This window comes from Lepidochelys kempii, chromosome 8 (assembly GCF_965140285.1).
Source record: "Lepidochelys kempii isolate rLepKem1 chromosome 8, rLepKem1.hap1, whole genome shotgun sequence".
Taxonomy (NCBI): domain Eukaryota; kingdom Metazoa; phylum Chordata; order Testudines; family Cheloniidae; genus Lepidochelys; species Lepidochelys kempii.
The window spans coordinates 3,383,069-3,397,803 of NC_136387.1; the positions used below are offsets into that span (position 1 = coordinate 3,383,069).

Below are 14,735 nucleotides of genomic sequence, written 5' to 3' on the forward strand. Positions count from 1 at the left end.
TAAAAAGCATATTGGGAACCTCAGCATCTCATCTGAAAGTGCACTGCATGGAGCCCAATGTGTCATTCTTGGGATTTGAACCTGTGGTCCCAGGGAGGGTCGTTTAGACTGCCAAGCCATCATCCTCTTGAGCAACAAGAACAAATGGGACTCAAGCATCAGAGTCAAGACAGCGCTTTGGAAGCAGAAAAAGCAAACGCCTGTATGTGCAGGCATGTTTCCTCAGCCTGAATTAAAACTCTTTTCTTTTAGAACCTTGTGCAAATGCTGCTGGAATACTGTGTCCAGTTCTGGTGTCCACAATTCAAGAAGGGTTAATAAATCAGAGAGGGTTAAGAGAGGATTAAAAGATTAGAATCTGCTTTATACCATGTAGGTCAAGTCACCCCTTAACCTTCTCTTTGTTAAGCGAACTCAACGGAGCTCCTTGAGTCTATCACGATAAGTACCTCCGTAGAATCAGAATCACAGAAATGTGGGACTGCAAGGGACCTTGACAGGTCAGATCTGTTCCATGGGGAACAAATATTTAATAATGGGCTCTTCTATCTAGCAGTGAAAAGTCTAATGCAATGCTCACAATGGTCCCTTCTGGCCTTGGAATCGCTGAACCTACGAAAGCCATTTAGAGAACTGATAATGGCACTGAGACAAAAGGAGGGTGGGGGCTGGCTGCTTGCAGTCGCTTTCCTGCTAATTAGCCCCCATTTTTAAAAAAAAAGCCAGAAAACAAAACTACCATGTCTGGTTCTTTCAGCTTCATGGACAAATACTTCTCCCAGACAAAAGCTTTTAGAGACAGCACTCACCAATTCATTGAAAGATGCTTGACTACAGTTTCCTATTGGTTGCTATGGCGAGTGATGATGCAATCAAAGAAGGGTATAATACAAGACTATGGAGAGGTGATGGATTTAATCAGCCCGCAACCAAGGGAGTTATCCAGGGATTCTGGCTGTGGAGAGGAAGGCAAGGCATCGCAAGCTCAGATTCATGCCTCATGACTGAACATTTATTGGCCACTGCTTAAGATAAATGCCGAGAAAGGTAAATAGCTTTTCAATGATTAGGTAGCTACTCAGTTATGTGTGCATGTATTTAGCTGTTCACGAGAGGAAAGTAGGATACAGAGCAATTGTTAGGTGAGATGTTTCTTGAATTAAAGAATAACATAGGAAAAGAGAAAGAAAGCAAATTAAAAGAGAGAAAATCCAGATGGATAGCGTTAATCTAGTTAGCAAAGAAGTAAATATTGCCTACAGCAGGGAGAGAAGAGCTGAACGTTTCTGCTTTACAGAAATGAATTTGTATAGAGGAATTGATCCTGCAGTGAAGTTAGGAAAGGGACTAGGTGACCCACTAGAGGGGCTCTACAAAATAATCCCTGACTGAAGCTAAATGGTAGATTTCAATAAAATTCACCTGCTGAATACGCATGGTGGTAAAAGTCTATTTCCTGACTATATTTTATTAATTTGACTACTGTTGTTATTGAATTTATTTGTATTTCAGTAGCAAGCAAGCTCCCCAGTCAGGATCCCTGACTGGCACAACACATGACATATCGGAAGACCTGATGCTTTCTAAAGCAACAAGTTAGCGACTGAAAATGCAGTGAGTGTTTAGGCAAATACGACAGTCACCGGGCACTTTTCCAGTGAGTGCTACGGAACTTTGATTTACAGTCCAAATGTTTATTGGAAGCTCAAGCAAGAGAAAGACTTGTGTTGAATCAGTAACTAGTTTAAGTTAACCAAATTTGCAGTCTTCTTTAAATTCCTTGGGGAGCAAAAGCTTCTAGCTAGAAACCCAGCAACGAGGTGCAGAGGTTTAATGTCTGATCTGAGCATCAGGGACAAACCCACGTCCCATTTGTTATTTCGGATGGGTAACTTTCTAGTCATGAGGTGGGATGGTCTAATGGTTCAGGTATTAGCCTGGGTCTTGGGAGACTCAGGTTCAATTCCTCGCTTTGCTAAGTACTTCGTGTATGACCTTGAGCAAGTCACTTAGCCTCTCTCTGTCTCAGTTTCCCCATCTTTAGAATGGGGCAATAGCACGGTCTTACTTCACAGGGCTGTTGGGAAGGTAAATATATTGAAGACTGTGAGATGATAGGTATTATATAATTATCTAAGACAGAGGTGAGAGTGCTATTGGCAGAACTGTACTGATACGTGCAAATGTTGAATTTATCAGTTCTATTCTAGTAAACCAGGACTGCTGGAAATAACCATTGCCACTGAACTGTGGGACTGGTAGAAAGCTATTGAATTTTTGACGTTTCTATGAAAAGTTTACAAATAGAATACAAAATGTCAGTAAAAAGTCTTCCTGAAAAGCTGTGAACATTTTTCACAAACGTGTCTCTGCATTTCTTACCCAGCTTTAGCTATTACGAATTCTCTTTACTTCTGAAGACCATATGGGCCTGATCTAAAGCGCCTCGGAGTCAGTGGAAAGAGCCCAGCAGATTTCGATAGGCTTTGGCTCAGGCCCAGTACATTAAGCATTGCCTTGCTTCTCCTTTCAGAGCCGCTATGAACATTGAAGTCTGCAACATCTCTGACACAAGAGCCACTGTCTCCTGGTCCACAAACAACCCCTGCCCGGAGAACTATTACCACGTCATCTACCGTCCCAACTGGAACAGCGTCTTTGCGGGCCACTTGCGCCAGAACTTCCATCGCAAGGAGAGGGTCCCCCACTCCCTTAGCTCCCTGGTCCTCCACAGACTTACTCCCTCAACCATCTACATTCTGTGCATCACATGTAAAAACTCCTACCCCTCCAGCAACCACTGTACAACGTTCCACACTCTCGACCAGCACCCGGGGGCCTTGCGCGGCTTGAAGCAGGAATCTGCCACCTCCATGTGGATGGTGAGCAGCCTATTGCTCCTCTGCTTTACGGCCTTCTTGGTCTATGGCTGTTTGCAGTTCTGGTCCTCAAGGTGCCACAAAGTGTCAAGGCTGAGGCAGAATAGTGCCAACCCAGAGAGGGAAGCGGATGAACAGACAAGCTCGCCTGAGGGGACTCTGAGCACTGGACTGACGGAGGAGCTGCTGGAAGTCCCCATGACGGCTATCCTAATGAGGAGTTCCAGTATCATGACAGAGAGCCCATATAGGTCCCCCCACTGCTTCTTTCCAATCCAAAGCAGTGATGACAAGAGGGCCATCTTACCTCAGTACGGGTTCAAATGAAAGGGAAATAAAAGGAGCTCCCAGCACGGGGAACGCACGGCAATTTGTTTTTCATTTCAGTGGGGCTGCTCTCATGCTGCAAACGTTGACCTGACACATTTCGGTGTTCATACTACGTTGCCCTGGGATCGAACTTGGGGTGGAAAATGGCACCACGACAACAGCCACCCCTCGACAGCAGGCACCCCCTGCAGAAAGGGCCAGGTTTACATGGACTCAGAGGTGGAACTAAACTGTAGGCCTGATCCTGCTTGCTTTGAGGTCAAAGGCAAAACTTCCCTAGACTTTAGTGGGAGACAGCACAAGTCCTGGGACTGTTACAGTTACGCTTTGCAGTGCAGCTGCCTGTACTGTACTTAGTCACTGGGGACCAAATCCCGAGAGGGTCTGAGTACCTGCAACTCTCATGGCCTTCTCTGGCTCTGCAGTCACCTCACAGGCTTTGGCCCTGCTTAGGGGACTTCAGTCTTCAGGGCACCTTTCACCTACGGAATTGCTTCAGGGGAAAACCAATCAGCCATTTTGGGTGGGGTTATGGGTAGCTCGGGGCTCTAGGAATGGAATATTGAGTCATCTACTCCTAGGTGACTAGATAAGCCTGCAGTGTCCCTGCACGTGCTGTATCTGTGCTGTGCAGTCATCTCATAGGGCCTTCAGTCACCTTTCCCTGGTAATAAAACTCACTCTTAAAGCCACTACCATTACCTCCCAGGCCTCCCCAGTTCTATGTAAACAAGTCTGCCATATACATCTGATTGATAGATTGCCTGACACTGATATATACACACACCATCATTTCAATAATTCACCTTTCAGACTACAGGGATCCCAGTGCTCTTGTGGTACCGATAACTGGGTGGGAGGGGAGCCCCTCGCTGAGTCTCACCAATCCATTCTAATCTCTGTATCTCTAGACAGGGGCTGTTCAGTGGCTCTGTCCCAGTGTTAGTCATCAACACAGGGCTGTGGCCTTTCGGCTCACTCTGACACTGATGCTTTCAGGAGGAAAGAAGAACTGACAAAGCGGCAACACACTGGTTGCCTCGCCCAGCTTTTCGGTCTCAGCAAAGCCAAGCCGACTTGTGTGTTTCTGGCATTCTGCTAATGAACCTTGCCTGGCATTTCCCACCTGGTGACTGATTTGTGTGTACAATCTGCTTTCCTCATTGTTCAGCCTCCCTAAATAAAGTCCTTCTTCCTGGCTGATGTGGCTCGTTACTGACCTTTGATCCATAGAGGTAATAGGGCTGGACGTTGGCTGGCTTGTCTCTCTGTGGTTCCTGGGTGAATGGGATTGCTGTCCGTACAAACCTGCAGTGAGTGTGGAGAGGAAACGACAGTGCCTGTTAATTGCATTTCAGTCCAACCACACTGTTTGTTGCATGCAAACCCTGAATTGTTCTTTCAAGGCTAAGCAGAGCAGAGAGGTTAAAGCTTGTCTCTACAATGCCATGGTGCATCACATGGGAAATGAAAACACTCCTGCCTTGGTACAGACTGGAAACCTGCCGTTGTCAGCGTGGACCGTGGGCGTTTTGTGTGGTGGATGCGGGGGCTGTGAGTTACGTCCAGTTTTGAAACAGGGCCTCCAGAGGCCCCCTCTTGTTATTTTTTCTTACCGGTTGGTGGAGCCATTGTAGCAGTAGTTGGGTAGAAAGTCGAAGTTTAGCTCCCAGAAGACATGCAGGGTGATACGCCCATAAGGCGCAGAGACGTTGTGATTGGCCTCTCGGAACATGGCATCAAAGCTGTCCAAAGTCATGTGCTTACACAGCAGCCGGTGTGTCAGACGATTTATCTCCAAGAGCCACTCCAGCTCCTGCACCAGGCAAAGCAACAGCGGCAGGGTTTTATGTATTATCAAGATCGTAACAGAAGTCTTATTCGATCAGCAAGAAGATGATTATACATATACACACTATAAATACAGTGTACTTAGATACATACATATTATGATTATACACATAGACACACACACACACACACGTGGTCTTCCAAGTGAGGATGTATCAAATATTAAAAAGAAAAGGAGTAGTTGTGGCACCTTAGAGACTAACCAATTTATTTGAGCATAAGCTTTTGTGAGCTACAGCTCACTTCATCAGATGCATACTCACGAAAAGCTTATGCTCAAATAAATTGGTTAGTCTCTAAGGTGCCACAAGTACTCCCTTTCTTTTTGCGAATACAGACTAACACGGCTGTTACTCTGAAACCTGTCAAATATTAAAGACATTGTTTGAACTCAAAAGTCTAAGGGCATTTGTACTTGCACTCTAGGGGTCCCATTCAACCATTTCCCTTCCTACAGGTGGAAAATGCAGTTGTTCCCCACAGAGCACATTCTTGCTAGAATAACACCTTTCACAGCAGAATCCCTGGCATGTGGAAACTGGTAATTTTACACTACTCGACTCTGATGGTCCTGCAATGTATCAGTGGCTGTGAACCATATGCACACAGGCACATTAAGCCAGAGTTTAGCCACATGGATGCAGCAGGGGGAATTAAACTCAGGACTTTCTTCTCCCAAATCACAGGACTCTAACATCTGTGCTCTGTGAAGATCCCCCACTATGAAACTCCCAAATATAGTCCCTTTGTGGATGATGGGAGCCCTAGAAATACCTAAGATAGGACAGAAAGAAGAGAAGAGAATTCACAAATGGGGAGAAAACTACTGTATATGTGATTTCAATGCGGTAATGGACAATGGTGTATATACATACTACATCAGTATATCATACTCTCTGGTTCTACAGCCCTTTCAAACAATCACTGAGCTTACCACAATGGAGGTCAGGTCTTCACTCTCAAAGCGGCTAATGGCCTGGTCTAATGATTTGTACATCGCAGCTGAAATACGCTGAGTTATGAGCCTGTTCAGGTCAATTGATCTACCCAGCAGCTGTGGACAAGAGGAAAAGATACTAGTGGGAAAAGGGGAGATGGATCCAAACTAGAGCCCCAGAGCCAAACCAGCTGGAAGGTGGAGAAAGTTCTGATCTGGATCCAAACTTCGCTGGTTGGGTCTATCTCTATCTAAAAGGGGGTTCGGAACCTGGAAGGTATATAACCAATCTTTCCTGATGCCTTGTCATAATAATGATAAATGCTTTTGACTCAATTTTCCGGTTACTTCTTAAATATAGGAAATCTGTTGTCATTAATCTTGACTGTACCCAACAATAGAACATGACCGAGACACTGACATTTTCAGTTGACAGCAGGACCTGGCTAAATCCCCTAGAGACCATGAGACCTTTAGGAAATGTCTGAGGCGGCTGCGTCTGTTGTACCTGGACGTGTCTCTGTTTGAGTAACGTCTCGTAGCGATTGGATGGCGGGTAAGGGATAATCACACCATAATTCTTACATTCAGCCCGGAAACGTTTATCCAGTAAGACACTGGAAAAGGAAAATATTATCAGTGCATTTGCCCCATCATCCCTTCTCCTTCCTCTTAATCTTTTCCAAGGGTAGGTACATCCCCTTCTGAGTCCTGCCTTCTCTGAGTCATCCCCTTTATGAGCTGGGAGGGTTCTCCCAACCCCTCCTCCCTCTCTTTAACCATATTTTTATACCCCTCTGTCATGGGGGTGTATAACCCCACACTGGTAGATAAAGGGTTAATAGGTGCCCGAACGTTCAGGCAGCCACTTGGCTGTAACTAGAGGGCATGCTAGGTGCAGTTTATTATCAGTCTCAGCTGGGGAGGAGCTAGATGTTCATCAAAGAAGAAGCTCAAGCCAGTGAGGAGAGAGATACCCAGGGAGAGGAGGCTCAGCAGAAGGGGGCTAGAGAAGGGGGCTCTCTCTGCGGAAGGCACCCACAGGGGTGGAGCTAGCCCCGTAGTGGGCCCTGAAACAAGGTCTAGACTCCAGCTGGGTAGCCTCTTGGGTCAGTCTTCCTGAAGAGGAACAGGGAGATGGAGAGAACCCAGAGGGTCTAAGAGCATAAGCCCCAGGCAGGCAACAGTGGCTTGGCTTGGAGTCTGCCTGGGGACGCTAGGGAATGCCTGGGAACCCGCAACTCTGAAAGAAGAGTGGGGTTAAAGAGCAGCCCGGGAGGGGTGGAGGATGTAGTGGACACTTGATACTCCAGAAGGAGTGAACTGAACATGACCTGGCTGGAGCACCGAGTCATTAGAAGAGACAGACCACCACACGGGCCGAATGGCTGTTGGAAGGTGGAGTCTGAGGGGCAGGTCCTGAAAGGCAGGTCCCAGCCATGAGGCGGCACGCTGGCCAGTGAGTCACTCTTCGACACCCCCACCTCGTCAAACTCGCAGCTGCTATTGTTATCTGCCACCCTGCTGTCCATCGTTCTCGGACACACCACCAACGGCTTGTGTAAATGGAGAGTGCGTGCGCGGCAAGGCAGGGCATACATCTAGAGAGCACTGGTGTGCCATGTACTAACAGTCTGCGTGGGCCCTGCTACCGCACACTAAAAGTTCCCAAGTGTGCACGGACCTTATGTATGTATGTAAAGTGTATGCCTTTAAATGGTTAGAAGGATCATGGCTCTTTGGGGCAGGGATTGTCTCTTTTATTGTGTGCCTAGAGGACCTAGAACAACACATCCTTGAACCCTCCCTGGAGCCGCTAGAGGATACCTCAGAGCAAACAGTAATAACAATCAGCAGCAACGGGATTCTCATACCTGCCAGCCATTGCTTTGTAATAGGCAAAGATCTGATCTGCCAACTTGTACACAAACTGGTCAAAACACAAGTTCACCTGACAGAGAAAGAAATATACATCACAAGGGTATAAACAACATAGAAGAAATAGGCTCTTAGAACAAGTGTGAGCGTGTGTGTGTGTGTGTGTGAGAGAGAGAGAGAACCACTGTTTTAATAAAACGCCATCCATAACAAAGCACTTTACCCTACATTTCCTGTCACCTAGCAGAGGGGTTTCCACACTCTCATGATAAAGGAATACAGACCATTGAGCATTTATGTTTCTCGCCTGTTATGAATCCTACCGTAAAGCCTTCCTCTCCCATCCCCTGTCCCCTTTATCTCTCAGTTTGAGCTGAGTGGAAAACAATGTTGACTTGAACTGAAACAAAATTTTTTGGTTTTTCTTGTTGAAATGAAACGAGCTGAAGGAACCATTTTGAATGGCATTGCGAAACGAGACATCAATTAAAAACGAAACATCAAAAGAGCCTCTTTCGAAAACATCGAAATGAAAGGCTTTGGACAGTTACGGGAAAAAAAACGCCTTGACACGATTCAAATTCCAATTTGCAAATAGTTTTGATGTGAAGAAATATGCATTTTTTGGCAAATTTACTATTTGCTGAAAACAATTGCCCTCCATGCCCTTTCTTGCCTCTTTCCCCGCTGACATCCCAGGACTCTTCAGCCATTAGTTACACTTTACACACCCCAAACGTGAATATTTTGCTTTCACTGGATCCACATGGAGCTGATTGCCGACTGGGCCATTGGTCAGCAGGAATACAAAGGCTCCTTTGGAAATTTGTAGCCTTCTCTTGAATATTTCTTAGTATTTTATTTTATTTTTTTAGGGGATACCTCTAATTAATTCACTGAAAAATTGGTCTGTTCAGTCAAACAGGACACGTTTGTGAAGCGAGAGGGAGCTCTTCATTCATAGCACAGTCAGACAAATAAAGAAGAACAGAACTTACTTCAGCTTCAATTTCATCGTATAGGAACTGCTTTTTAAACTTGGTCAAGGCATAATATGCGCTGTCATTATACAGGTCCAAGGGATACAGCACGTACCTGAGGGGAAGAAAACAGTTCATGTTAGAGTCATAGAGTTTATGGTCAGAATGGATCATCTAATCTCAACTCCTATAAACCACAGGGCACCACCACCACCCACCACCCACACACTCAACCCAACAATCGCAATGAGACCAAAGTATTGCAGCCCACAGGAGACTAGACTACGATGTGCCACAGGCAGAGAACAGGAGGGACCAAGGTGCACTGGTGCCCAAGGCGCCCGCAGTGGCAAGGGAAGGATGAATCGAGATATACCCTTATAATCCTGGCAAGTGACCCACAGGCTGCAGAGGAAAGTGTAAAACCCCCAAGGTCATTGCGAATTGGACCTGGGGGGAAATTCCTTCCAGACCCCACATATGGTGATGATTGTGACATTTGCTCCTGCACCAAGCACCAGAACAAGGCATATGGCCCCTCTGCAACCACTCCAGCCCAGCCACGTCTGTTGGAATGGAGAATTCTCTAACCTCGTGCCTTTCAGCTCCACCTACTCCAGCTCCTGAAACTCCCCCCACAGTCCCTAGATCACAGTTGCTGGAAGTAGCTAGAGGACAGCTGGCTTTCTGCTAGCTGAGGGTCTCCCGCACCACCATCCATGCCAGGGCATTCACTGTCTGCCCTTTAAGAAACTTCTGTGCTTCTCTAGCTTTGCAAAGGGACCTTAGTGTCTGCTGCACCTGCCCCTAGAGTAGAAAACAATTTCTTTCACAAGGAAGCAGTTATAATGCATAACAAATGGCATAAGAGTTAGTATTATTTATTCCTTGTATTACCGCAGTGCCTGGGAGCCCCAGCCAGGGACCAGGGCCCCACTGTGCTCGGCGTTTACAAACAGAACAAAAGGCCCGGTCATGCACAACTGTATCACAAAGTCACATGTACACTTGAATACTTATTATGATCCTCTTATAAAACTTCTGTCTCCTAGGATAGGCTCCTTAGTGCCTGAGGTCCAGCTAATGAACCCACCCACAACCACCCTTAGGCTCTTACTCCATCATGGAGGGTTCCTTGGTTTCCAGGATGTGGTCCGTGAGAATCCAGGGCATGGACATCTCAATGGGGAACTGGATCCGACGGCCCATGGTCAGCTCCAGAAAGAATTCTCGGAACCAGAGCTGGGAGAGATCGCAGCACTGCTGCAGGGCTTCTGGAAATAGACAGGATGTTTCCCCCACACCGGGAGAACACAGAGTTTACTGTCTGCAAGAGAACTAGGGGAAACCTACAGCAAAGGGCAGGCCCTGTAGGCCAGGCATAACATTTATTTTAAATGCAGTTCAGCTATTCTATTCCATCACAGTTCTCAAACCACACCCATCACCATGGTACCTGAGCACCTTACGGGTAGGAGGAAGAAAAGATTATGATCCTCACTTTATAACTGGGGCACCGAGGCTCAGGGATATCAAGTGACTTGGCCAAAGTCACACAGGGAGTTTGTGGCAGAGCCAGAAAAAGAGCCCAGAGCCTTACCCACAAGACCACCCCTCATTTGCTAGTGCTGCAGCATTCATCTTCACTTAAGAGGTGGCCAGGATCTGGTAACACGCCTGAAATCAGACCACAGTGCAAACCCTTGACTCAAAGTAAAATTTGCTGGCGAGACCACTCTTGAGCAAGATGACCCGTCGGACCAGGCTGCCTATGCCCGTCCCATCTGTGCAGCGCAGCCGGACAGGACCGGGTGCAAGTCCACCTCTGCTATAACCTCACCGCTGATGTTGAGAAGGTGGGTGAAGAAGAAGGACTGCTTGTGAAACTCCTCAATGGCCAGGACTATTGGCCCATCCAAGCTGCTCCTTAGAGTCTTCTTCGAGCCGCTCTTGTCTGCGATGAGCGACTCCAGCATAGTCCGCACCATGTAAAGCTTTAAAACAACCAGCAGCATCCTGACTGATACAGCAGCACATGGTGCTCTATAGGCAACCAGCCCCACCACCCCCCGGGAGTTTCCACCCAGTGGCTGGATCCTGTAGGCTGCTTCCATTATTAATTTGAGACCCACAAAGAAGATGGCCCTAGCATGTATTGTAGGACAAGTGATGCACCAAAGGCAACAATGGGAGCTACCTGCATAAGACATATGCAAAGACTTTGGAAAAGAGAAGACTATAGGGGCCAACAACTACCCCCAGAATGGGCCACCGCTGGATGACTTTATGGCCCCAGGACTCCCTGGAGAAGTGGAGATGGTTTACGTACCTGTGTGCTTGATGGACCCACTGCTCGTCGAGGAACCTTAATATCGAATCCACCTTTGGGGTCCTTCTCGCCTCTCAGGCAGGGGTCATTAGGGGGCTCCCGACCTCCCTCCCAGTCACAGATTGTCTTCCGGATTGCCTGAAGGACACTGGGATGGTGAAAGCAAAACTTTAAAACTTGCCTTTAATGTGAGGAGAAAATGCCCAACGTCATGCTCATAAGAGGAGGGAAAACACATTGTGCATGGACACCTGGTGGGATGGGTACTCGCACCGGCTAGGTTTGGGAGGGTGGCTCACCAGGGTTGGACTGTACCCATCGGATGGTTACAGGTGCGTTGGTCACATGAGGATAAGCAGCTCACCTTGGTTCGTTACGGGTGTGTTGCTCACGAGTGCTGGGCAAGGCGCACCGGTAGGCTCTGGGATGTGGCGTATGGCTGGTTATAGCTGTGGAAGGGCTGCCCACACAGAGGGTCGCCCATGGGGGTTGGGCTGCAGACAGGACCACAGTAAATAGAGATATGCTTTAAGTTACATTTTGGGCCCCACCTAATCAGGACATTCTTCTTTTTCCTGACTGCTTGTCTCAATGGCTCTCGGAGGGTCACCTGGGCAAAGTCTTGCAGGGCTGCATAGATAGTGTTTCTGATGGCCTGGTTAAAGACACTCTCCATCCGGCCCATCAGCACTTGCAGACCCTTGATCATGGCAATTACCTGGGTAAAAGGAACAAAACTAGATAAGTTTCCTTGCATTCGCAGAGGTAACTCTGGTGGGAAAGGAAGGAGTATTATTTCCATTTTGCAGCTGAGACCCTGAGAGATGAAGCCTGGGATTGTGAAGGGAATTAAGTGCCCAACTCCTACTGAATGTCAGTGGAGATTGGGTGTGTCACTCCCCTAGATGGCTTTGAAAATCCCAGATTAAGTGAGTTGCCCAAGGTCACACAGGAAATCTATAGCAGAGCAGGGAATTGAACCCAGGTCTCCATCTTACTGCCTTAGCCATGAGACCACCCTTCCTTGTGAGGGCTGACCATCCCTTTGGACAAAACGAGCCACTCTTAGCACCTACCTCCACAAAGGCAAATTTCTCCTCGCTGGTGTAGTTGTACCGGGTGGCTCTCTCATACTCCTCAGCGGTGCCTGGGCAATCTTTGTTACAGAACTTATCGGTGGGATGTACCAGCTTCCAAGAATACTGGAAGGAGAAAACAAAACCAACGCAACTTGTAAGGAGCACAGCTGAGCAGACTGAAATGGCACATCATGCAAAGAGGGCTTTCCATCCTTTTAGACAAACACTCCCTCGCCTCCACTCCTGTTGTTTATAGATAATAATTCCTTTGGGAAGCTTGAAAACAAGCTGTTTCCAGATCTGACTCCACCGTGGTGTGCGAGCACTTTGCTTTGTTTATTGTAGGGTTGCTAATGACTTCTGGGCATTAAGTTCTTGTACTTTTCTAACATCAAGCTGACCCTTAATGTTTATTCGTAGAATTCTCAATAAAACAACTGTCAGCATCACCCGCGTTTTAGAAATGGTGACAAAAAAGCCAAATTTTGAAATTTCAATGAAAAACTTAGAATTTCAGTGAAAACTGTTTTCAAAACAGTCGACTAAATTTTCACATTTCTCGTTGACCGTGAAAAATTCCCAGCCCTCAAGGCAAGCACCTGGTGGGGATGTGACCGTTGTTGGTACTCACCACTTCCATGACATGGGCGCTCCACTTGGAGAGCAGCTGCAGTCCCCGTAAAGCCAAGTCAAAGAGCTCCCTGTATTCCTCATCTGACTTCTGGCTGTCCAGCCCCGAGCCAGTGACCACCTGGAGACCCCCACACAGTGGCAAAATTAGAGTCATAAACCCAAGGCCATGCTCTTCAGCCACGACTGCAAGCTATGGAATGAGAGGTCTAGCTCCCCTGATTCCCAGATGAAATGCCAAAAATGCAACGGGCAACGTATCCCCCACAGGAAAAGCAAACTATTGTTACAATCCTAGATCAACTTGACTCTTAGTAAGCGCACAAGCAGCGTATTTCCTACAGACCTGGGACTCAGTGGTGTCTCTCCTATAACATAAGAGAAAATACAACTCCTTCCTTATCATCCCAGTGTCTCAGAGATGTCCCTGAGATGCCCCAAATATAAGCCAGCAATTTGTGAATCCTTTAAATAACAACAGAAAAACACGCATACACAAGGTCTGGCACCCTACCAATTAGATCATAATTAGCAAATAATAATCACAGGCAAATATGAAAGGACTCAGTCAGCCAATACATCCAAAGAGCAAGACAGGTCCTTTAGTCTCCCACGAATCTTCCTCCAAAGCCCTGGCAGGTAGTTTATTTATTTCAATTTAAATAATAAAAAGACACCGGTGCAAAGCTCCAGGTGCTCCGACACACAATGAATTATATATGTTTTGTTGCAATATTATTCATATGAACTATATTGTCAATAATGGAGTATTGTAACAAAGAGATAAGTGGCTTTTGCAGCACGCCTAGAAGCTCATCCAGTTTACACAACTTGCATCTACTGATGACTTCAGCGGTAGTTCATGCCACTCGCGTCTCTCTCACCCCCCATGGAACATGGACGTGACGTGCTGTACCATTCACTGGACTCCTCCTCCTTCACCCCGGGGGACGCCCACCATCTAAGGTGGCGGCCGGAGGTGGCCGCTGCCCAAACGTACCTCACTGTTGCTGTAGCGGGCGAGCTCAGAGATGAAGCGGATGTGGTCGTCTCGGATCTGGACCATCTGCTCACAGATGTTGTACTGGGGACTGATGCTGCTCTGAGTGCACATCCACCTGGGCAGAAAAGCGGCCTCTTTAACGGAGAGGGCACCCAGCGGAACGCGACCTCCCGCTCAGCTGCCGCCTTCCCTGGGCGCTCTGAAAGCCTGTCACCTTCAGAGCATCGGGACTCAGCGTGCAGCAGTCCTCTCCCATGTCCCACCCTGAGCCGCTGGACAAAGCGTGTGTGTGATGCACGGTCTTCCTCCGTCCCGAGGCTGGTTTACATGGTGTTACACCGGGTTCTCATCTACCTCTTCTGCCAGGATAAGCCTCCTTCAATTCCGCCCTTGTAATGCAGATGGGCATGCTGTACTTACCTTCCAGCCACGGAGAGCAGTAAACAGCCAGCCATCTCTAGGCTGCTATCCATGCTACTGTAAGGGGAGTGCTCAGGGAACGAATAGGAGCAACACAGGCTGTGCATCGCCCAATCCCTACCTCCCAACCCTGAGGATAACCATCTCTGGACAATATCATCCTCTGTGCGCCCAGCCTTGAAGTTCTGGTTTGTGTTTTCTACCACAATAGTGGGGTACCGCTGCAGTGGACAGCAAGGAACGCTGCTTCCTTCCTGCTCTTCTTTTGGTCCTGGATTATTTATTCCTACCCCAGCAAAAAACCTGTATATAATTTAATATGCAGAGAACAATCGATTGGCCAGGATTCTCTTTCGTAGTCTTTAAAGGACCTTAAAGTGAGGGTCCTGGCTCCTTTACATGGCCAGTATAAAAGAGTA

The 14,735-nt window shown here is 47.4% G+C and overlaps 2 protein-coding genes across 7 annotated transcripts in view; one reads left to right on the plus strand and one right to left on the minus strand.

Moving 5' to 3' along the window:
- The window catches only part of CYFIP2 (cytoplasmic FMR1 interacting protein 2), a 77,091-nt gene that overhangs the window by 34,135 nt on the left and 28,221 nt on the right, over positions 1-14,735 (minus strand). For all 5 annotated transcript variants that reach the window (XM_073355218.2, XM_073355219.2, XM_073355220.2 and 2 more), the window contains 13 exons: positions 13,894-14,011; positions 12,895-13,014; positions 12,261-12,386; positions 11,736-11,902; positions 11,185-11,332; positions 10,696-10,849; positions 9,973-10,129; positions 8,874-8,970; positions 7,872-7,948; positions 6,506-6,614; positions 5,995-6,114; positions 4,826-5,025; positions 4,430-4,517 (listed from right to left, as the gene is read on the minus strand). In XM_073355218.2, coding sequence (XP_073211319.1) covers positions 4,430-4,517; positions 4,826-5,025; positions 5,995-6,114; positions 6,506-6,614; positions 7,872-7,948; positions 8,874-8,970; positions 9,973-10,129; positions 10,696-10,849; positions 11,185-11,332; positions 11,736-11,902; positions 12,261-12,386; positions 12,895-13,014; positions 13,894-14,011 — 1,681 coding nt within the window. The remainder of the gene's footprint in view (positions 1-4,429; positions 4,518-4,825; positions 5,026-5,994; positions 6,115-6,505; positions 6,615-7,871; positions 7,949-8,873; positions 8,971-9,972; positions 10,130-10,695; positions 10,850-11,184; positions 11,333-11,735; positions 11,903-12,260; positions 12,387-12,894; positions 13,015-13,893; positions 14,012-14,735) is intronic.
- FNDC9 (fibronectin type III domain containing 9) lies at positions 875-4,410 on the plus strand. Of its 2 annotated transcripts, none has more exons than XM_073355223.2 (2): positions 875-1,047; positions 2,387-4,410. In XM_073355223.2, the coding sequence occupies exon 2, from the start codon at positions 2,541-2,543 to the stop codon at positions 3,204-3,206; it is 666 nt and encodes a 221-aa protein (XP_073211324.1). In that variant the 5' UTR covers positions 875-1,047; positions 2,387-2,540; the 3' UTR covers positions 3,207-4,410. The 2 variants fall into 2 exon arrangements, with proteins under 2 accessions (XP_073211324.1, XP_073211323.1); XM_073355222.2 differs by having other exon boundaries at positions 877-1,047; positions 2,534-4,410.

Coding starts and splice junctions, on each gene's coding strand:
- FNDC9 (XM_073355223.2), top strand. CDS start 2,541: ATGAACATTGAAGTCTGCAACATCTCTGACACAAGAGCCACTGTCTCC.